The 23,899-nt window shown below is 41.0% G+C and overlaps 1 protein-coding gene across 1 annotated transcript in view; it reads right to left on the minus strand.

The window, feature by feature from the left end:
- Positions 1 to 18,526: 18,526 nt before the first annotated feature.
- sms (spermine synthase) overlaps positions 18,527 to 23,899 on the minus strand; it is a 58,455-nt gene continuing 53,082 nt past the window's right edge. The window contains exon 11 of the mRNA XM_073046079.1: positions 18,527 to 20,389. Within this exon, the coding sequence (XP_072902180.1) occupies positions 20,359 to 20,389 (31 nt within the window). The 3' untranslated portion in view covers positions 18,527 to 20,358. The remainder of the gene's footprint in view (positions 20,390 to 23,899) is intronic.

The following is a 23,899-nucleotide window of genomic DNA, read 5'->3' on the forward strand; positions in this document are numbered from 1 at the left end:
GTGAGAACATCTGCTAGCTGGTCAGCACATCCTCTGAGCACTCTACCAGGGATATTGTCTGGTCCAGCAGCCTTCCATGGGTTGACCCTGCACAGGGTTCTTCTCACATCGGCCACGGTGAGACACAGCACCTGGGCATTTGTAGGATCACTTTGTAGAAATCTGTTTTCACTCTGACACAAGTCCTTTTCTGTTGATCAATGTCAAAAAATGCCAAATTAAATCCACTATGATTCAATCTTGTAAAACAATGAAACATGAAAACTTCCAAGGGGGGTGAATACTTTTTATAGGCTCTGTATATCCCTCCATGATTCTTCCAGCTCCTGTACATTATCGCCAATGTTTCTCCACTCCTCCCTATGAATTTCACATTCTGTTCACTGTACTTGCCCATGTCCATCTTAGACATAAATTAGGCCATTTGACCTATCGAGTCTTCTCTGCCATTCAATCATGGCTGATCCTCTTTTCGATATCCTCCTCAACCGCAGTTCCAGCCTCCTCCCCGTAACCTTTCATGTCATGTCCAATCAAGAACCTATCAAACTCTGCCTTAAATACACCCAACAACCTGGCCTCCGCAGCTACATGTGGCAACAAATTCTACAAATTCATCACCCTTCAGCTAAAGAAATTTCTTCACATCTGTCTTTAAAGGGAGCCCTTCTATCCTGAGGCTGTGCCCTCTTGTCATAGACTCTCCCACTATGGGAAACATCCTTACCACATCTATTCTGTCTAAGCCTTTCAACATTCGAAAGGTTTCAATGAGATTCCACCCCCCCCCCCCCATCCTTCTGAATTCCAGTGAGTACAGACCCAGAGCCATCAAACGGTCCTCATATGATAACCCTTTCATTCCTGGAATCATCCTTGTGAACCTCCTCTGGATCCTCTCCAATGCCAGCACATCTTTTCTAAGATGAGGGGCCCAAAACTGTTCACAATACTCAAGATGAGGCCTCACCAGTGTCTCATAAAGCCTCAGCATCACAACCTTGCTCTTGTATTCTAGACCTCTTGAAATGAATGCTAACCACCTCACCACCAACTCAATCTGCAAGTTAACCTTCAGGGTGTTCTGCACAAGGACTCTCAAGTCCCTCTGCATCTCAGATTCCTGACTTTTCTTCATTTAGATAATAATCCATACATTTGTTTCTATTACCAATGTGCATGACCATGAATTTTGCAACATTGTATTTCATTTGCCGCTTTCTTGTTATTCTCTTAATCCGTCTAAGTCCTTCTGCATCCTACCTGTTTCCTCAACACTACCTGCCCCTCCACCAATCTTTGCATCATCAGCAAACTTGGCAACAAAGCCATCTACTCCATCATCTATATCATTTATCTACAGCATAAAAAGAAGTGGTTCCTGTTTCTGGTGACGTCATCGTCAAGAATGGCAGTTTAAGTCACGAGCTCCCCCTGAAAAATGCATGTTAAGCCCCATTAACCCATCAAATATGCCAGACAGACATACTTTATTGATCCCGAGGGAAATTGGGTTTCGTTACAGCCGCACCAACCAAGAATAGTGTAGAAATATAGCGATATAAAACCATAAATAATTAAATAATAAGAAGTTAATCATGCCAAGTGGAAATTAGTCCAGGACCAGCCTATTGGCTCAGGGTGTCTGACACTCCGAGGGAGGAGTTGTAAAGTTTGATGGCCACAGGTAGGAATGACTTCCTATGACGCTCATTGTTGCATCTCGGTGGAATGAGTCTCTGGCTGAATGTACTCCTGTGCCTAACCAGTACATTATGGAGTGGATGGGAGACATTGTCCAAGATGGCATGCAACTTGGACACCATCCTCTTTTCAGACACCACTGTCAGAGAGTCCAGTTCCACCCCTACAACATCACTGGCCTTACGAATGAGTTTGTTGATTCTGTTGGTGTCTGCTACCCTCAGCCTGCTGCCCCAGCACACAACAGCAATCATGATAGCACTGGCCACCACAGACTCATAGAACATCCTCAGCATCATCCGGCAGATGTTAAAGGACCTCAGTCTCCTCAGGAAATAGAGACGGCTCTGACCCTTCTTGTAGACAGCCTCAGTGTTCTTTGACCAGTTGAGTTTATTGTCCATTCGTATCCCCAGGTATTTGCAATCCTCCATTATGTCCACACTGACCCCTTGGATGGAAACAGGGGTCACCGGTGCCTTAGCCCTCCTCAGGTCCACCATCAGATCCTTAGTCTTTTTCACATTAAGCTGCAGATGATTCTGCTCGCACCATGTGACAAAGTTTCCCACCGTAGCCCTGTACTCCGCCTCATCTCCCTTGCTGATGCATCCAACTATGGCAGAATCATCAGAAAACTTCTGAAGATGGCAAGACTCTGTGTTGTAGTTGAAGTCTGAGGTGTAGATGGTGAAGAGAAAGGGAGACAGGACAGTCCCCTGTGGAGCCCCAGTGCTGCTGACCACTCTGTCTGACACACAGTGTTGCAAGCACACGTACTGTGGTCTGCCAGTCAGGTAATCAATAATCCATGACACCAGGGAAGCATCCACCTGCCCTAATTTTTTCGAAAAATATTTGAACTGAAAAGAGGGGCAAGAATGGGGAAAAGGAATGGAAATAAAAAAGCGACACTGCAGAGCCTGCGTCTGAGAGGAGTGCAGCGGGCAGCTCTCCTACCCGACCACGTGCTATCGAGGCGGACGCTGGGCCTCGTTCAGGCGAAGCGGTGAATTGGTTCGAAATCCTGGAAGAGATAAGGGAGTTCTGGAAAGAAATAGAGCAGCAGTTCCATGATATTAAGTCAGAGCTCGCTAGCGTCAATCAAAAAATAGCGGTGGCAGAGACTCGAATTGAGAAGGTGGAAGATCGCATTCAAAATGTGGAACAGATACTGAGTAAGACAATAAAAATATTACATCACCAAGAAGGTAAACTGCCTGACCTGGAGGGAAGATCACAGCGGAAAATTATCAGAATCTACTATGTTCCTGAAGGAGCGGAGAGCTCGTCTATGACAGAGTTTGTCAGAAAGTTACTGCGGGACGCGCTAGATTTTCCCTCGCCTATGGAGCTGGAAGTCGAAAGAGCCTATCGTGCGCTCGTCTCGAAACCTACCCAGGATAGAAAGCCACGCTCAATAATAATAAAATTCCTTCGGTACAGCGCCAAGGCAGAGATTCTACGAAGGGCCTGGGGTAAGAAGAGAGTGTTTTTTGATGATAAATTAATATATTTCAACCAAGATTCCCACCCCTCCCCCCCGTGGTCCTCCAGAAATGCAAATACTCTGAAGTAAAGCGAGTACTAAAGCAAAAAAAGATTAGATTTAAAATCCTTTCCCTGCTAAACTTTGAGTGTTTTATGACAACGGGACGCGGTTGTACCAGACAGTGGAAGAGGCGACTACAGACATGAAGGCCAGAAGGTTGCCCGTCAGCATGACCAAAACGAGGGAAAGCCTGGCTGAGGAATTATCCCGCTCCGCTTGGGAAATAGTGCGAGAATCGAGAAGGCAGGAGATGGAAAGAGGCCGAGGGAAATATATCAGGAAGAGACCGGGAGTTTCCCAAAGACAGTCCTCACCCACTTCAGAAGAGCCATAAGGTTTGGCTAACTTTAAAAATGTTGAGAAGCTAAACGGAAGCAAAAGTAGACGGTGATATACCTATCTTGAGAAATACTTATTATAATGTGGATTTTATATTACTTAGTTGTTATTCTTTATTCACTCACTTACTCCTTTTTCCCCACCAAAATGAGAATATATATATATATGTATACATATATGTGTATGTATGTAATATGTGTGTGTGTGTGTATGTATATATATATTTGTGTGTGTGTATATATAGTACACAGGGAAATCTTTTCTGTGTAATGGATTTGTTCACTGACTTTTATGAATACTGCAATGGGGGCCCTCAACTCACAAGTAGGAGGGGTTATCCCCCACAGCTAGACATTTCCTCTAGCTCAACGGAGGGTCATTTACTAGAGACCTCATCCTTGGAATCACACGTTCGTTGCCATTTTTGTTATTATTTGAGTTTCTTGGTTCTTAATTGTTTAGGGAGTAGATCGATTAAGTTTTATTCTAATTTCAATGATACATTGACAGATAAATACAAATGGCTAAGGACAAGGTAAAATTCATTTCTTTTAATGTCAATGGGCTATTAAATCCAATCAAACATAAGAGAATTTTATCCAAAATAAAAAAAGAACAAGCCCATGTAGTATATTTACAGGAAACTCATTTAATTGATAATGAGCATAAAAAAACTAAAGAGAATGGGCTTCACTAATCTGTTTTTCTCCTCATATAAATCAGGACATAGGAGAGGAGTTGCTATTCTTATCTCAAGTAAACTAAATTTTGAAAAAGTATTCGAAATGGGAGATAAGGAGGGCAGATATATTCTGGTAAGGGGGAATATAGATGGAAATTCAGTTACTCTATTGAATATATACGCACCCCCGGGAAGTGATATTGGTTTCTTTCAGAAAATTACTGATATTATGGTAACGGAAACAGAAGGTCTCCTGATATGTGGGGAAGACTTAAATTTACAATTACAACCAAACTTAGACTCTTCCAATAGAGAAACCTATGAAACAAAATCTTTACATAAGAAAGTTAATACACTTTTTGAGGATGTTGGTTTAATTGATATATGGAGGGACCTTTTCCCTGACCGAAGGGATTACACTTATTATTCTGCTCCACATTCTGTATATACAAGAATAGACTATTTCATAACATTTGGAAAAGACAAAGACAAAATAAACACCTGTGGAATTGGGACAATAGATGTAAGTGACCATGCACCTATATATTTATCTGTTGATTTTGACCTACAACCAAAGAATACTATTTGGAAACTAAATTCAAGTCTACTCAATTATCCATACTTTAAGGAATAAATTAAAAAAGAAATTGCTCTCTACTTAGAATTTAATGATAATGGAGAGGTTTCACCTCCCATTTTATGAGATACTCTGAAGGCTGTCTTAAGAGGGGAAATTATAGCGATATCTTCATATAAGAAAAAAATAAAGAATAAAACATTAGAGGAATTACAAAATAGGCTGAAGGAACTAGAGAAAAACACAAATTGAATTTGGCACAGGATACATTGGGGAAATTAAAAGAATTAGGAATGAAATAAATAGTTTGGCTACGCAAGAAATCAGGAAAAATTTAATATTTCTGAAACAGGGACATTATGAAAGTGGATCGAAATCTATGAAAATACTGGTATGGAAACTGAAAAAAATAGCAGAAAATACAATTCATAGAATTAGGGACCCAAGAACGAAAATGATAAAAAAAAATAAGCAAAGTGAAATTCAAGAAGCTTTTTAAGTGTTTTACAAAACTCTATATTCCAAAGTTCCAGGGGGAAGCATAACCCAAATTGACACCTTCTTGAATTCTCTAGAGTTACCCAATTCAAGCTGTTATGATCCCAGCCCCCTCCTTTGTGAGAATTGCAAGAGCCCTAGTGAAGGGGGGGTCAATGGCCCAAGAGAAGAGAGAGATACGTGCGGTGTTCCTCGTTTCATGGCGAGGCAAAAGCTGGCGACTGTGGTCATTGTCTCGTGGAGACACCTTTGTGAATTGGGAACTGTACTACGTGTATAGCCTCAGGGCAACGTGGGTGGAGAGATGGAGAGAGATTGCATCATCCCAACCAGATTGACATCTGAGACCCCGTGAGTTCAGATAAAAGAGGGGTTGTAAAGACGGCCCCCCAGACGTACCAGAAGACACGCTAGAAATCCTGTGACAGCGTTTAATAGCGAGAGCTGGTGGGGGGGTTCGTGTGCATCTTTTCCTTGCCTGGGATTGGCGACCTCACCACAAAATAACGGCTTTAGCTACAGGAGAGGCCACAAGTGAACGGCCACCCCCCAACGAGACTCCGACGGATCGAACTCATAAAGGTTGGAAAAAACCCGCCGGGTAACTGTTCCCTTTTATACCTATTTCTCTCTCTCTCTCCAACAAAGTGCACCACCGCGACACCCAAAAGACGGCAGCTGGTGGAACTGCAGTGACCTCGAGAGACTTTTATATTTACATCGGACAATATATTACCCCTAGACAACGATAGAGCTTATTTCTTATTGATTATTACTATACCTGCGCTTTAGATTGAGTATTGACGACGTATGTTATCTGAATGTTTGTATTAACCTTATTTTTGTGCCCCTTTATAAATAAAAACTTCTACAAAATAGTGCCATCAGACTTCAACGGACCTCTCTATCTTTGCTGGTAAGTGATCCAGTTACGGGATACGTAACAAAGCGAAGAACAAAATAGAATGATGACTGTTGACATAACTGAAGTTGAATTAAAAGCTGCAATTAGTAGGCTTAAATTAAGCAAGTCACCAGGATCAGATGGGTATACGGCAGAGTGGTACAAAGAATTTAAAAATGAGTTAATTCTGTTTTTACTCCCCACACTGAACTGGGCTCTAAAAAAAGGCACAAATGCCACCCAGTTGGAAGGAAGCAATAATCTCAGCTATACCGAAAGAAGGTAAGGATAAAATGGAATGCGGCTCATTTAGACCAATATCCGTTCTTAATGTAAATTATAGATTATTTACCTCCATCATGGCCAAATGATTAGAGGAGTTTCTACCCATACTGATACGTAACGATCAGACAGGTTTTATACGACAATGCCAGACACGACAATATACGAAGGACACTTCACATTATGGATCATATACAAAAAAATAAAATCAAAGCAATAGTGATAAGCGTGGACACTGAAAAAGCATTTGATTCAGTTAATTGGAATTTTCTTTACACAGTTTTACATAGATTTGGTTTCCAAGACACAACTATTAAAACTATACAGACAGTATATGACAATCCTACTGCTAGGATTAAAATCAATGGATATTTATCAAATAGTCTTACCCTAGAAAGGGGCACGAGACAGGGTTGTGCAGGATCACCACTACTCTTCGCGCTTTATCTGGAACCATTAGCTCAATATATCAGACAAAATGAAGATATCAGGGGAATTACTATTAAAGGGACAGAGCATAAATTGGCTTGGTATGAGCATGACATTTTGATCTATCTAGGGCAACCAACATACTTTTTACCTAAATTGATGCAATCCTTTGAACAATATGGCCAATTATCAGGATACAAGATCAACATAGATAAAACCCAATTACTTTCATATTACTATAGCCCACCAAGAGTAATTGAAAGTCGATACCCCTGGGCATGGCACACAGAGTCTTTCAAATATTTGGGCATCATTATGCCAAAAGATTTGGCAAAATTATCAGAATGTAATTATCAGCCTTTATATAAAAAAATTAAGGAAGATGGGGCAAGATGGAACCTGATTCCTTTTTTCAGTCTCAGTTCAAGGATTGAGTCTATTAAAATGAATATACTGCCCAGACTGTTATATCTCTTTCAGACCCTACCAACAGAGATTAATCAAAATCAGTTCAATGAATGGAACAAGATGCTATCAAGGTTAATTTGGCAGGTAAAAGGCCTAGAGTTCGTCTCAAAACTTTGCAATTAGCAAAGGAAAAGGAGGGAGGGGGCCTACCTTCTCTTAGAGATTATTATTTTGCAGCACAGTTGAGAGCTGTGATATGTTGGTGTAACCCATCATATGACGCTCAATGGAAAAACATTGAGGAGCGGGTACTTCCCATCCCCATACAAGCAATTTTGGCTGATAACAACCTGCAAAGGTACATAAATACTATTGATAACCCATGGGTGAAATTGACTCTTAAAATATGGAAAACTACTATAAAAGAATATAATCTAGAGGGAGATATTGCAATTCTTAAATGGTGTGCATATGACTCGGATTTTACACCAAATAAATTGGATGCTGGATTTAAGGACTGGACAGCTAAAGGAATAACAGTTCTTTGCAACATAATGAAAGAAGGAACACTGTTCAGTTTTGAAATGCTTAAAGAGAAACACTTATTAGAAAAACAAGATTATCGGTATTTACAGATGCGACAATATGTTAACAAGACACTTAAAAATGTAACCAAGGCAAATACATGCTTGATAGAGCTCTTTAGAAAAGCATATAATTCAGATAATGGTAGTAGAATCATTTCAAGCATGTATAAGGGGTTGTCAAATCTTAAAACACATTCAACTTCATACATTAAAACAAAATGGAAGAAGGAAGGAGGGATAATTATATCTGAGGAAGAATGGACAACAATATGGAGATATCAATGGAAGTGTACCAATTCACAGAAATGGAGGGAGTTTGGATGGAAAAACTTGATAAAATATTTTATTACACCCTCTCAGAAATCCCATTATGATAGTAACCTCCCTGTTTGCTGGGGAAATTGTGGAAATCAAAATGCAAATTATCTGTTAATCATTAGCTGGAACAATTTGATTCACACTGAGAAAAATGGTTTAACTACATAATGCCTCATAGGCCTGATTTTATTCTCACAAATCAATGAATCTGTTGTAAAAAAAAAATCACTCCCTACTTGTACATAGTTCTTTCCTTTTGCTTGTTTTTTTCTTTCCACTCTTTTCTATAAGTGTATACCTCAGATAAATACTTTGTGGAGATTTGTGATATATATGATTACATGATATATATGTACAATGTCTGAAATACATCTTATGGAAATGTTTGTTTGATGATGAACTTCAATAAAAAAAATTACAAAAAAAAGGCGGTTCCAACACCAACCCCTGCGGAACACCACTCGTCACTGGCAGCCAACCAGAAAATGATCCTTTTATTCCCACTCGCTGCCTCCTACCAATCAGCCAATCCTGTAACCATGTTAGTAACTTTCCTGTAATACCATGGTAATACCTTAACTTGGTAAGCAGCTTCATGTGTGGCACCTTGCCAACGGCCTTCTGAAAGTCCAAATATACAACATCCACTACATCCCCTTTATCTACCCTGCTTGTAATCTCCTTAAAGAATGCCAACAGGTTTGTCAGACAGCATTTTCCCTGAAGGAAACCATGCTGACTTTGTACTATCTTGTCCTGTGTCACCAAATATTCCATCACCTCATCCTTAACATCTTCCCAACCACTGAGGTCAGGCTAACTGGTCTATAATTTCCTTTCCACTGCCTTCCTCCTTTCTAAAGAGTGGAGTAACATTTGCAATTTTCCAGTCCTTTGGCACCATGCCAGAGTTCAATGATTTTTGAAAGATTATTACCAATGCCTCCACAATCTCTAACGCTACCTCTTTCAGAACCTTTGGGTGCAGTTCATCTGGTCCAGATGACTTATGTACCTTTAGTTTCTTTCAGCTTCTTGAGCACCTTCTCTTTTGTGGGTGCAGTTACTGTTACTTCTCTTCCTTCACAGACTACAACATCAGGCATACTGCTAGTGTCTTCCACAGTGAAGACTGATGTAATACTCACTTAGTTCATCAGCCATCTCCTTGTCCTCCGTTATTATTTCTCCTGCCTCATTTTCCAACAGTCCTATATCCACCTCATTTTTATTTTTAACATACTTGGAAAAGCTTTTACTATCCACTTTGATATTATTTGCTAGCTTATTTTCATAATTCATCTTTTACTTACTAATTATTTTTTTTAAGTTGCTCTCTGTAGGTTTTTTAAAACTTCCCAATCCTCTATCTTCCCACTAAATTTTGCTTTGTTGTATGCCCTTTCTTTTGCTTTTACAATAGCTTTGACTTCCATTCTCAGCCACAGTTGTACTATATTGCTCTTCATCAATGCCTTCACAAAAAAGACGAGATTTTAAATGACTACTTCTTCATTGTGTTTAAAAAAGAGAGGGGTCTTATAGGTGAACCATTTAGGGAGGGGGAGGAGAAGCTTTGTAAGAAATTCTGTGACATGTTCAGAACTAATTAAGATGTCTTAAAAGGCATAAGGATGGATAGATACCCAGGGCCTGATGAGACATTTCAGACAGACAGACAGAGACATCTTTTATTGATCCCGAGGGAAATTGGGTTTCGTTACAGTCGTACCAACCAAGAATAGTGTAGAACTATAGCAATATAAAACCACAAATAATTAAATAATAAGTAAATTATGCCAAGTAGAAATAAGTCCAGGACCAGCCTATTGGCTCAGAGTGTCTGACACTCCGAGGGAGAAGTTGTAAAGTTTGATGGCCACAGGTAGGAATGACTTCCTATGACGCTCAGTGTTGCATCTCGGTGGAATGAGTCTCTGGCTGAATGTACTCCTGTGCCTAACCAGTACATTATGGAGTGGATGGGAGACATTGTCCAAGATGACATGCAACTTGGACAGTATCCTCTTTTCAGACACCACCGTCAGAGAGTCCAGTTCCACCCCCACAACATCACTGGCCTTACGAATGAGTTTGTTGATTCTGTTGGTGTCTGCTACCCTCAGCCTGCTGCCCCAGCACACAACAGCAAACATGATAGCACTGGCCACCACAGACTCGTAGAACGTCCTCAGCATTGTCCGGCAGATGTTAAAGGACCTCAGTCTCCTCAGGAAGTAGAGATGGCTCTGACCCTTCTTGTAGACAGCCTCAGTCTGAAAGCAAGGGAGATGATCGCAGCACTGACTTTCCTGGCTTTGGGTGAGGCACCAGATGACTGGAAGACAAACTATGGCACTTTTATTCAAGAAGGGCAGCATGGACAGATTAAGTAACTACTAGCCAGTAAGCCCAATGTAGGGATGGCATTGGAAAAAAAATTCTGAGGAATAGGTCTAATCCATAATTGAAAAGGCAGGAATGGATCAGGGATGGTCAGCATACAGCTTCAGTTGGAGATCCCGACTGACAAATTTGATTAATTTTTTTCAAAGAAGAGCATATTTGATAAGGACTTTGCAGTTGATATACTCTACATAGACCTTAATAAAAATCTTCAACATTGTTCCACATGGGAGATGGTTCCAAAGCATTTGTTAATAGGAGGCAGAGGGTGACAATGAAACATTATAACTAGAAGCCAGTTAATCTCATTCTCCCTTACTGTAGTATTGACAGCTACCAGGAAAAAAAGTTCCCTCTGATCTACTGAGTCTATGCTTATAATTTTCACATTCTCTATCCTCTCAGGTTCCCCTCAAATATTTCCCTTTTCCTATTAACTTATGACCTCTAGTTCCAGCTTCACCCAACCTCAGTGGCAAAAGCTTGCTTGCATTTATCCTACTTATACCCCTCATAATTTTGTATCTCAAATCTTCCCTCATTCTCCTAAATTCCAGGGAATAATGTCCAACCCGTTCAACTTTTCTCTTATAACTCTGGTCCTCAAGACCCAACAACAGCCTTGTATATGTTGTCTTCAATCTTATTGATACAATTCCTATAAGTAGGTGGTCAGAACTATACTCAATACTCTAAATTCGGCCTCAACAATGTTTTATACGAAGTCATCACAACATTCTAAATCCTGTTTTCATTACTCCGATTCATGAAAACTGATGTACCTAACTCTCTATGGCTCTCTCCACCTGTGATTTCACTTTCAAGGAATTATGGATGTTTTCCCAGACCCTTTTGTTCTGCCACACTCCTCAGTGCAATACTGTTCTCCCTGCATACCCCATTGGTTTGTTCTCTCAAAATGTAGCACTTCACATTTGTATACATTAAATTCTATCTGCCATTTTTCAGCTGGTCCAGATCCTACTTCAACATTTGATAGCCTCCTCTTTCTTCACTGCACCTCCAATCTTGCTGTCATCTGCCAATTTATTGATCCAGTTAATATCATCATCCAAATCTGTGATATGCAGTGCCTATAAAGGGCATTCACACCCCTTGGAAGTTTTCGTGTTTTATTGTTTTACAACATTGAATCATAGTGGTTTTGATTTGGCTTTTTTGACACTGATCAACAGAAAAAGACTTTTTAACATCAAAGTAAAAGCAGATATCTACAAAGTGATCTAAGTTAATTACAAATACAAAAGAATATACAATTGCGTAAGTATTCACACCCTCCACTTTAATAAATCACAACAAATCATCCCTGATGCAGCCAATTGGTTTTAAAAGTCACATAATTAGTTAAATGGAGATCACCTGTGTGCAGTCACACAGTGAGGAGTCAAGGTGTTTCAATTGATTGCAGTAAAAATACACCTGGATCTGGAAGGTCCAACTGCTGGTGGGTCAGTATCCTGGCAAAATAAATCATAGAGACAGAAGAACACTCCAAGCAACTCTGCAAAAAGGTCATTGAAAAGCACAAGTTAGGAGATGGATACAAGAAAATTTCCAAGACACTAAATATCCCCTGGAGTTAAGACAATCATCAAGAAATGAAAAGAATATGGCACACAGCTGTAAATCTGCCTAGAGCAGGTTGTCCTCAAAAACTGAGTGACTGTGCAAGAAGGGGACTAGTGAGGGAGGCCACCAAGAGACCTGGAGGAGTTACAAACTTCAGTGGCTGAGATGGGAAAGACTGTTGCCTGGGTGCTTCACCAGTTGCTGCTTTATGGGGAAGTAGCAAAGATAAAGCCACTGTTGAAAACATTTTCATGAAACCTTGGCTAGATTGCCAGAAGGCATGTGGGAAACTCTAGAAGTCAGCTGGAAGAAGGTTCTATGGTCTGACAAAACCAAAATTGAGTTTTTTGATTATCAGACTATATACTATGTTTGGCATAATCCAAACACCGCACATAATCAGAAACACACCATCACTACTGTGAAGCGTGGTGGTGGCTACATCAGGACCTGGAAAGCTTGTGAAGGTAGAGGTTAAAATGAATGCAGCAAAATACCAGGAGATCCTGGAGGAAAACTTGATGCAGTCCGCAAGAGAACTGCAACTTGGGAGAAGATTTGTTTTCCAGCAAGACAATGACCCCAAGCATAAAGCCAAAGCTACACAGGAATGGCTTTAAAACTACAAAATCAATGTTCTGGGGTGGCCAAGTCAGTGTCCAGACTTCAATCCAATGGAAAATTTGTGGCTGGAATTGAAAGGGCTGTTCACCCATGATCCCCATGCAATCTGACAGAGCTTGAGCAGTTTTGCAGCATGAGGAAAAATTGCCTCCAACTTCCACCCTGCCCTTAAATTCACTTGGTCCACCTCAGTGTCAACCAACATCTTTTATGAACCCATTGATTCCCACGGTAATCTCAACTATGCCTCTTCTCCCCCTACCTTCTGTAAAAATTCTATTCTGCTTTCTGTTTGTCTCCACCATTATCTGTTCCCAGGTCGTTGCTTTCCTGTCCTCCTTTAAAAGACGATGCTTTAAAAGACGACACTGCCCTCACAAACATGTCCCCCACTTCTGGTACATCCATGCTCCACCTTAAAATTGATAGAGTCCCTCTTCTCCTTACCTAGCACCCCATCAGTCTCTGCATCCAACACATTAGCCTCTGTAAATTCCAGCATCTCCAAAGAGATTCTACCGTTAAACATCTTTACCTCCCCTCCATTTTCCACGGTGATCACTTCCACCGCAATTCCCTTGCCAATTCATCCCTCTCCCCCCCCCCCCCCCAACCTTCATCCACTTATCCCTGCAAGCAGCCTAAGTGCTACAAGAGCCCACTCACTTCCTCCCTCACCTCCACCCTGGGCCCCAAACAGTCCTAGTGAGGCAACACTTTACCTGCAAATCTGCTGTGGTTGCCCATTGTGTCCAGTGCTCCCGATGTGGCTTCTTCCACATTGGTGAGATTTGTCATAAACTGGGGGACCTCTTCACCATCCACCACAAGCAGGACTTATTGGTGGCCAAACATTTTAATTCCCATTCCTGTTCTGACACGTCCATCCTTGGCCTCCTCTTGTGCCAAGATGAGGCCACCCTCAGTGGAGGAGCAACATCTTATATTCTCTCTGGGTATCCTCCAATTTGATGGCATGAATATTGATCTCCCCTTCCCATAAACAAATTTTCCCTCACCCTTCTATTCCCCACTCTGACCATTTACTTCTTTTCACCTGCCTATTACTTCCCCAAGTCCCCTCATCTTTCCCTTTCTCCTAAGGTCTACTCCCCTCTTCATCAGATTCTTTCTTCTCCAGCCATTGGCCTTTCCCACCCACTTTGCATCACCTGCCCCCAAGTCACGAAGAAGGGTCTCGGCCCAAAACATCAGCTGTTTATTCATTTCCATAGATGCTGCCTGAACGGCTGAGTTCCTCCAGCATTTTGTATTTGGCTTTGGATAACGTGCTATGTTCAAGTGGACCAATTTTATCCCTCGAGGTGCATGGATGTCCATTTTAAGTCCATGTATTAATGCTTCTCAATATTTGTACTGGCAAAAGGGCCATAGACACCACCCTCACATTGATCAGTAAACAAACAGTACTGAAGCTATAGCAATTTAGCAATACAGAATTCAGGCAACAGCAAGTGACCAACCAGCTCTCAGAACTTTCCAAAGGATGCCCTGAATAGACTTGGGGTGTTGCGACTTCCAGACGGCCTTGAAATGTTTCACACAACAGGCTTCCAACACCTAAATGTGCAATTAGAGGTTTGCAATACCACAAGTATTAGGTACGAATAGGTACTCTGGTCTGCATCCCAGAGTGCTTAAGGAAGTAGCCCAAGAAATAGTGGATGCATTAGTGATAATTTTTCAAAACTCCTTAGATTCTGGATTAGTTCCTGAGGATTGGAGGGTGGCTAATGTAACTCCACTTTTTAAAAAAGGAGGGAGAGAGAAACCAGGGAATTATAGTCTGATATCGGTGATGGGGAAAATGCTAGAGTCGGTTATCAAAGATGTGATAACAGCACATTTGGAAAGAGGTGAAATCATTGGACAAAGTCAGCATGGATTTGTGAAAGGAAAATCATGTCTGACGAACCTTATAGAATTTTTTGAAGATGTAACTAGTAGAGTGGATAGGGGAGAGCCAGTGGATGTGGTATATTTAGATTTTCAAAAGGCTTTTGACAAGGTCCCACACAGGAGATTAGTGTGCAAACTTAAAGCACACTGTATTGGGGGTATGGTATTGAGGTGGATAGAGAAATGGTTGGCAAACAGGAAGCAAAGAGTGGGAGTAAACGGGACCTTTTCAGAATGGCAGGCAGTGACTAGTGGGGTACCGCCAGGCTCAGTGCTGGGACCCCAGTTGTTTACAATATATATTAATGATTTAGACGAGGGAATTAAATGCAGCATCTCCAAGTTTGCGGATGACACGAAGCTGGGTGGCGGTGTTAGCTGTGAGGAGGATGCTAAAAGGATGCAGGGTGACTTGGATAGGTTAGGTGAGTGGGCAAATTCATGGCAGATGTAATTTAATGTGGATAAATGTGAGGTTATCCACTTTGGTTGCAAGAACAGGAAAACAGATTATTATCTGAACGGTGGCCTATTAGGAAAAGGGGAGATGCAACGAGACCTGGGTGTCATTGTACACCAGTCATTGAAGGTGGGCATGCAGGTACAGCAGGCGGTGAAAAAGGCAAATGGTATGTTGGCATTCATAGCAAAAGGATTTGAGTACAGGAGCAGGGAGGTTCTACTGCAGTTGTACAAGGCCTTGGTGAGACCGCACCTAGAATATTGTGTGCAGTTTTGGTCCCCTAATCTGAGGAAAGACATTCTTGCCATAGAGGAAGTACAGAGAAGATTCACCAGATTGATTCCTGGGATGGCAGGACTTTCATATGAAGAAAGACTGGATCAACTAGGCTTATACTCACTGGAATTTAGAAGATTGAGGGGGGGATCTTATTGAAACGTATAAAATTCTAAAGGGATTGGACAGGCTAGATGCAGGAAGATTGTTTCCGATGTTGGGGAAGTCCAGAATGAGGGGTCACAGCTTAAGGATAATGGGGAAGCCTTTTAGGACCGAGATGAGGAAAAACTTCTTCACACAGAGAGTGGTGAATCTGTGGAATTCTCTGCCACAGGAAACAGTTGAGGCCAGTTCATTGGCTATATTTAAGAGGAAGTTAGATATGGCCCTTGTGGCTAAAGGGATTGGGGGTATGGAGAGAAAGCAGGTACAGGGTTCTGAGTTGGATGATCAGCCATGATCATACTGAATGGCGGTGCAGGCTCGAAGGGCCAAATGGCCTACTCCTGCACCTATTTTCTATGTTTCTATGAATATAAAGTGACACTGGGGAGAGGAAGTACTAAATCTCTGTTTAGAAAAATCCATGTACTGGGCAGTATGGCAGGACAAGAAGCCAAATTTCCAGTGGGAGAGCAATTTGGGAACAGCGACCGTAATTCATGTAGATTTTAAATTGTTATGAAAAAAAATTGGTCTGGTGCACAAGTTAAAGTTTTACAAGGGTAGTTTTCAAGGTTTTAGATAAGAACTTGAAATGGTTGACATGAATAGGTTCTGGCAATTGAGATACTTTCAAAAGTGAAACAGGGACATATTGGTCCTGAACTCTCTGTTAGCGAGTGAAGGGCAAGGTGGATAGAATTAAGGAACCCTGGCTGATGAGGGATATTGAGGTTTTTTTTCAGAAAAAGGCAGCTGGAATCAAACAAAGCCTGAGTAAAAGGGATGTAGATAAGGCAAGGAGAAGCCCAAGAAATTCTACAAATTTATCAAGAACTAGAGAGTAACCAGAAAGAGAATACAACTCCTTAAAGATCAATGTGGCTACATGTGGGGTGACATGAAACGAGTGAGATATTTAATGAATACTTCTAGTGTCTATTTACCATCAAGCTCATGGAAGCTAGGGAATTCAAGGTGGAGAACATTAATGTTCTGAAACATATTGACATTATAAATGAAGAGATGTTGGCAGTCTTAAGGATTTCACGCTACAAAACCTTCCCAAGATATTAGAGGCATTATTATCACTGGTATGACTATGCTCAGTTCTATTTGCTACATAATAGGCTGGAAATGATTAAGAGAGTGCATAAAATATTCACATGGCTATGGCTGGGAGTGGATGGCTTAAGTTATAGACAGCAAATAGATTGGGACTGTTTCCTACAGAGAGGAGACACGAGGAAATCTGCAGATGTTGGAAATTCAAGCAACACACACAAAATGCTGGTGGAACGCAGCAGGCCAGGCAGCATCTATAGGGAGAAGCACTGTCAACGTTTTGGGCCGAGACCCTTGGTCAGTCCTGACAAAGGGTCTCAGCCCGAAACGTTCGACAGTGCTTCTCCCTATAGATGCTGCTTGGCCTGCTGCATTCCACCAGCATTTTGCAAGTATTCTTGTAGAGTTGTCACTGGTATTACTCAACAATAATGATCAGTTAGGCACAGAAAGAATCGATATATATTGGTTCAGTTAACAAGCATGTGAATTTACAAAACTAAATACCTGTGCATACACCCACTAGAATTCCATGAACAGTTAAAGATTCAAAAAGGTGATACTCAGAAAAGGGAGTCTATGCAGGCCAGCCATTCCTTGTGATTTCCACATTTCCGACGTGGCATCATTACTTCTATGATAGTTCCTCTCCAGAGTTGTTGTTGCCTGTACTTGAGCTCCTCCATTTCTTAACCTTTTTCCTTATCAGTTCAACCTGTTATGTTACAATTTCATTGGCTCAAGCTTTGTCAGCTTCTCATTGGACCTGGCCCAAGGCTACAAGTACTATTACTTTATGGCTCTTTCCCCAAACCTGTACCTCAGGTAACTTCCTTTCCAGCTCAGACAAATACTGGGCTCAGGCTATTTCAGATCACAGGCTGTTGTTTCTACAAGCTTGCCAATTTTACATAAAATGCTTACCATCTGGAAACTGTCTTAGGTAAGCTGATTTGCAGACCTGAGTTCTTCCTGGCCAGTTTTATAAAACCAGAAGGGCCAGAGATGAAGGTCAGTCAGTCATTTTCACTTGGAAAAAGGAGCCCAAAACCAGAGCAATAGACTTAAGATGAGAGGGGAATGATATAAAGGGAACCAAAGGGGTAAGTTTTTCTAGCAGGTAAGGGGTATATGGAACAATTTAGGGGGTATGGACTAAATGCAGACAAATGGGACTAGCTCAAGAAACACCTTGGTTATCATTGATGAGATGGGCTAAAGGCCCTGTTTCCAATGCTGTATATACATGAATGAGGAATGAGACTAAACTGAGGTTAGACAAGTCAAGAGGAGCCAACAGCTCATTCAAATAAAGGCAGACATATGCCAAGCTGGTCCTGTCACAGGAAAAGCAACATTATACTAAATCCCTCACTATTCAACAGCCACAGGAGCATAGAAACACACTGGATATTACCTGCAAAATCAACAGGATAATTTTGACTTCATGCAATAATTTTGAAGAAGATGGTTAGGATTTCCACTAATGTAGTGTCAGCCTGTTTTACATCTATTTTGATACGCACATCCATATTTCAGAGGGCCCATACATCAGAGGCAAATTTATCGAACTTAAACTACACAATATTAACCTAGAGCAGCGGGCAAATCCATTCCATTAAAGACGGATTAGAACAACATAAGGAGCAAAGGCAAGAGCTCCTGGAGAAACATCAGTTAAAATAATACCAATTCCCCAATGGCATATCTCAAGCCTCAAACCAACACAAAGGTAGGTAATGCAGGAAAGGAGCAAATAAAGACTCCAAAATTTATTTTAAAAATAAGAGTTTATGGGGGTACAATGTTTACAATGATGCAGGCAGCTTTGTACCTTTTCTTTAATGCTTACAAACACAAAACATTTCAAGTTTAAAACAAGCAGCTAATTTTTTTTAAAGTTAAACCCTTTTTGCAAGGTTTACTGCACTACTGCATGTTTTTAACTACAGAACTAAATCACCATCAATAAATCCTTTACAATACTCCCGTCTACTGTACCTGACCAATGTTCTACACAATGGGAGCAGCATTTAGTGCAAAGGCTGTTTTGTGTGAAGTTGCCATTGTCTGACATGCAGAAAAGTCTTCCATGTTCGAAATATGGCTGCACTACTTAGATGTAACCATCTCACACCACACTACAAAAGAAGGTCAGTGTCTGAGAGAGCTTGAACAATAGGATGCAAAAGAAAATATACAGCTGAAATAAGTGGAGCCTTTGCTAAAGCAATATGAGGATAAATGTGCTGCCTCCATCCTGTCATTTCCCATCAGTTTCCTTGTTGGACTGATATTAATCTATTTAAATTGGATGTTTAAATAAGGGAAAGAAATTAATTTAACTAAAATCTTCTGAATTTTAACGCTGGCTGATTGATCCTTCCTTGCACCTATTTACCAATAGTCACTAATATTTACTTCTCAGGAAACACCACTGAAATTCCACCATTTTCTAAAAGCAGGTTAGCAATAGAAATACATAAAGCATGAATCTCCAACAATTGCAATTAGGAGCTGACATTATTAATAATGTCCATTTGCTCTGACTTCTTTCCAATGAACACAGCTGATGGAAATAATTGAACTACACTATCAAATACAAGGAATGATTAACCGGAAAAGTTTCCCCATACTCAATTTAAAATATCAAAGTCTTGTTTTTATTTGCTTGGAACTTACCAAGCATTATTATTCCTATGTCCATAGAAGCATCAATTGTGCATTTTTCCTTCAATGTAAATTAATGGTTACACAGATGCCTTTGCAACCTATTGCTCATTTATATCCTAGTCAGAATAAATAACGGCAGAAGCTGCTTGGTTCTCAGTGCTAATAAGTGAAACATTTTCACTCAACCATAAAGGAAAACAATTCTGCTGTGATTAATGAAACAACAAACATCCTAACATTAGCAACATGCCTGGAAAAACATTCAAAAGATGACAAAAGAGATTTGAACAATTGATTCCCACTTTCCATCCCTGAAGCAATCTAAGTAAGCTCTCTCTCTCTCCCATTAGCCCTTTCAAGGGACTACAGTAGTAACTTTACGAAAATAGCAACTTTTTTTGTGTTGAATCAAAGGAAAATTAGCAAATAAATTAAAAACTTAATTTCCTGTTTTATGGTCAAAATGTTTGCATCATAATTTGAAAGTTACAATGCAAAAAACATTTAGATGAATAGACACAAATTGTGAGCTTGCCATTCACACAGTAGATACAGGTTCACATTTACACCAATTTGAAGTAGTCCAGCTGAATAAGGGCATTTTCTTTCCACTTTCATTCAAAATACAAGTGACCAGAAATAATTTTTTTTTTTAAATGCAGCAAAATATGCATTGCCTTTTTCAAGAAAAGACAAGTCAAGTCACAGCACAATATAAGACATTTTGGGCCAATACTCTTAACTTTAAGTACGCAGCATTTGTTGTTTGAGAAAGAACATGCACCAGGGAGCAAGCTAAAAAGCATCATGCAGGACATTGCCCTGGCATCCTTATGATTAGGAATTTTATTGATTTTCATAAAATTATAACAACTTTTGCATTGAAAAGGCAGGTTTTACTTCTTCCATATTGTGTAAAACACCCATCTGAACAAGGAGCTTAAGGAAAGCAAACACATTGAATTTGTGCACATAAAATTTACCATCGTTTATAAAATGCGCTTAAAAGCACTTCTGAAAAATGAAAAATTATAATATTCAGACAAATAGGTTTTTAAAAATTGTATATAACAAAGCTCAGCTGAGTTCTACCACCAATCTTCCTGTTTCCATTATCATTCTGAAGGGATTGTCTTTTGTGACTTGTTGATCCACCAACACCAATCACTCCACTTCAGGCAATCTCCCTTACAACACAAGGAAAATCATCACCTGGCCTCTGACCATCCATCATCCCAGGGCCTTCCAGGAGCAGCAGGAATCCTGGACATTGTCACTTTTTAAGTGCTATGATTTTCATTGTAAATTAAAACTGTAAATGCCGGGAACACTCAGCAGGAGACAGCATCCATGGAGAAAGAAAGGGAGTTATCAGATCAATGAAGACATGCAGTTCTGAATAAGAATTTTGAGTCCATTTTTGCATGAAAGGAGTGTTAAAATATTGACTAAAGATACTTTCAGAATGGGGTCAGCAAAAGCTGTGCTTTCCCATGCCATCAGGAAGGCAAAGTGGGATTATTCACAGAGAATATGTAGCCATTTCTGTGATACCAGACACAAGAGGCACATTGGGCAGAGCATTCAGACCATAACAGAATACAAGTCCATCCTGCATGTCATTGGCAGCGACAGTTCTCTTCCCAAGAGGCTGGATGTCTTTACGAACGGAACAATGCTCCCGTTGGAAAACTCCCTACCCCATTCCACCCTCCCCACACACCCCTACCCAAGCAGGCACACTGTTTGGCTGCAGCTGTTGTGAAGAAGACCCTAGCCAAGTCAACGCACATAAAGCTTCAGGGCCTGGTCAGGTGTTGAGGGACTGCACAGCCCAGTTAACAGACATCTTCAACATCCCTCTGGAACAGTCTACTGCCCCCACAGGATTCTAGGCAGCACCATCATACTGGTGCCCAAGACAGCAACAGTAACCTGCCCTAATTACTACAGTCCAGTAGCAATGACCTCAACAATAATGAAGTGCTTTGAACAGCTGGTTATGGATCTCATTAAATCCCATCTTCCTGCTACACTGGACCATTGCAGTTCACTCATCATCGCAGATATTGATCCTCTGATCATACCGTATTATCTGCATTCAATTCCGTCCTCTCCCACCTGGAAAATGATGCCTCATATTCAGGGATGCTGCTCACCAACTTTAGCTCAGTATTTAACATAATCATCCCTCAAAAGCTGGCAGATAAACTGTACTCATCGGTTCTCAATACCCCTCTCTGTAACTAGATCTAGGACTTCCCAACAGACCAACTGGCCCTTGTTGGCAGCAACATCTCTAGCACTGACCAGTGTGCTCAGCCCACTGCTGTTCACTGTGCTCTTGGCTCAAGTTCAAACTGAATCAAATCCATTGATGACACAACAGTGACTGGCCTCATCACGATGACGAGAGTGCACAGAGGGGAGGTAGAGCAGCTGCTAGAATGGTGTCCGCACAACTTGAATCCCAACATGGACAAGCCCGAAGAGATGATATGGGCTTTAGAGAGGTGCAGGTTTACTCACTGCACAGAAATGGCTCCTCGGTGGAGCGAGTGAGTTCAAGTTTAACTGGCATTCAATCATACACATGAATTCAGCCAAGCAAAACAGTGTTCCTCCATGGTCAAAATTATAGGCCAGTCGGTCTTCCTTCAGTGGTTGGTAAGTTGATGGAGAAGATCCTGACAGGCAGGATTTATGAACGTTTGGAAAGGCATAATATGATTAGGAATAGTCAGCATGGCTTTGTCAAGGGCAGGTCATGCCTAACAAGCCTGACTGAATTTTCTGATGTGACTAAACACGTTGATGGAGGTAGAGCAGTGGATGTAGTGTATATGGATTTCAGCAAGGCATTTGATACAGATACAAGGCTTATTGAGAAAGTAAGGAGGCATGTGATTCAAGGGGACATTGCTTTGTGGATCCGGAACTGGCTTGCCCACAGAAGGCAAAGAGTGGTTGTAGACAGGTCATATTCTGCATAGATGTCGGTGACCAGTGGTGTGCATCAGGGATCTGTTCTGGGACCCCTTCTCTTCGTGATGTTTTATAAATGACCTGGATGAGGAAGAGGAGGGATGAGTTAGTATTTGCTGAAGACACAAAGGTTGGGGGTGTTGTGGATGGTGTGGAGGGCTGTCAGAGGTTACAGCGGGACATCGATAGGATGCAAAACTGGGCTGAGAAGTGGCAGATGGAGTTCAACCCAGATAAGTGTGAGGTGATTCATTTTGGTAGATCAAATATGATGGCAAAGTATAGTATTCATGCTAAGACTCTTGGCAGTGTGAAGGATCAGAGGGATCTTGGGGGTCTGAATCTATAGGACACTCAAAGCTGCTGTGCAGGGTGACTGTAGTTAAGAAGGCATATGGTGCATTGGCCTTCATCAACTGTGGGACTGAGTTTTTAAGAGCCCAGAGGTAATGTTACAGCTATATAGGTCCCTGGTCAGACCCCACTTGGAGTACTGTGCTCAGTTCTGGTTGACTCACTACAGGAAAGATGTGGGACCTATCGAAAGGGTGCAGGGGAGATTTGCCTGGATTGAGTAGCATGCCTTATGTGAATAGGTTGACAGAACTTGGCCTATTCTCCTTAGAGCAACAAAGGATGAGAGGTGACCTGATAGAGGTGTATAAGATGATGAGAGGCATTGATCGTGTGGTTAGTCAGAGGCTTTTTCCCAGGGCTGAAATGGCTAACACGAGAGGGTACAGTTTTAAGGTGCTTGGAAGTAGGTACAGAGGGGATGTCAGAGGTAAGTTTTTATTTTACACAGAGAGTGGTGAGTGCATGGAATGGACTGCAGGCAACAGTGGTGGAGGAAGATACGATAGGGTCTTTTAAGAGACTCCTGCATAGGTACATGGAGCTTAGAAAAATAGAAGATTATTTAGAAATTATAGGTAACTTCTAAAGTACATGTTCAGCACAGCATTGTGGGCCAAAGGGCCTGTATTGTGCTGTATGTTCTATGTCCTAGAACCATCTGAGGGTAGAGCCTAATGGCTTATGTATTTTTATGACTGATGCAGTTATGGTTAAAATGAGGAAATATTTCATGATTTTTAAACAAGCCACCTGGGGACAAAGCCTGACAATGTATTCATTTTCCATGGAGAATCACATAATCGTGATCTGGAGCCAAGATCATCAGTTCACTGAACTCATGAGCCAAAGCTATTGCTAAAATCAACACTAAGTTCTAGTTTTCCAATGGGTTACTTTAACTTTGTTATTATTTAGAGAGCTTGGAAGGGGATTGCATGTAGCACACCACCTTCAAATGTTGCCCACAGATATTTATAAATAAATGATTTCAGCTAATTTTCCATAGCCACATTCTTTATGGACATCTCAATTTGTCACTTTGTCCTTTAGATTGGCTTTAATTGCACTTAAATCTTTATAAGCTTCCCCTTCCCA

The sequence above is a fragment of the Hemitrygon akajei genome, chromosome 5 (genome assembly GCF_048418815.1).
Source record: "Hemitrygon akajei chromosome 5, sHemAka1.3, whole genome shotgun sequence".
Lineage (NCBI taxonomy): Eukaryota > Metazoa > Chordata > Chondrichthyes > Myliobatiformes > Dasyatidae > Hemitrygon > Hemitrygon akajei.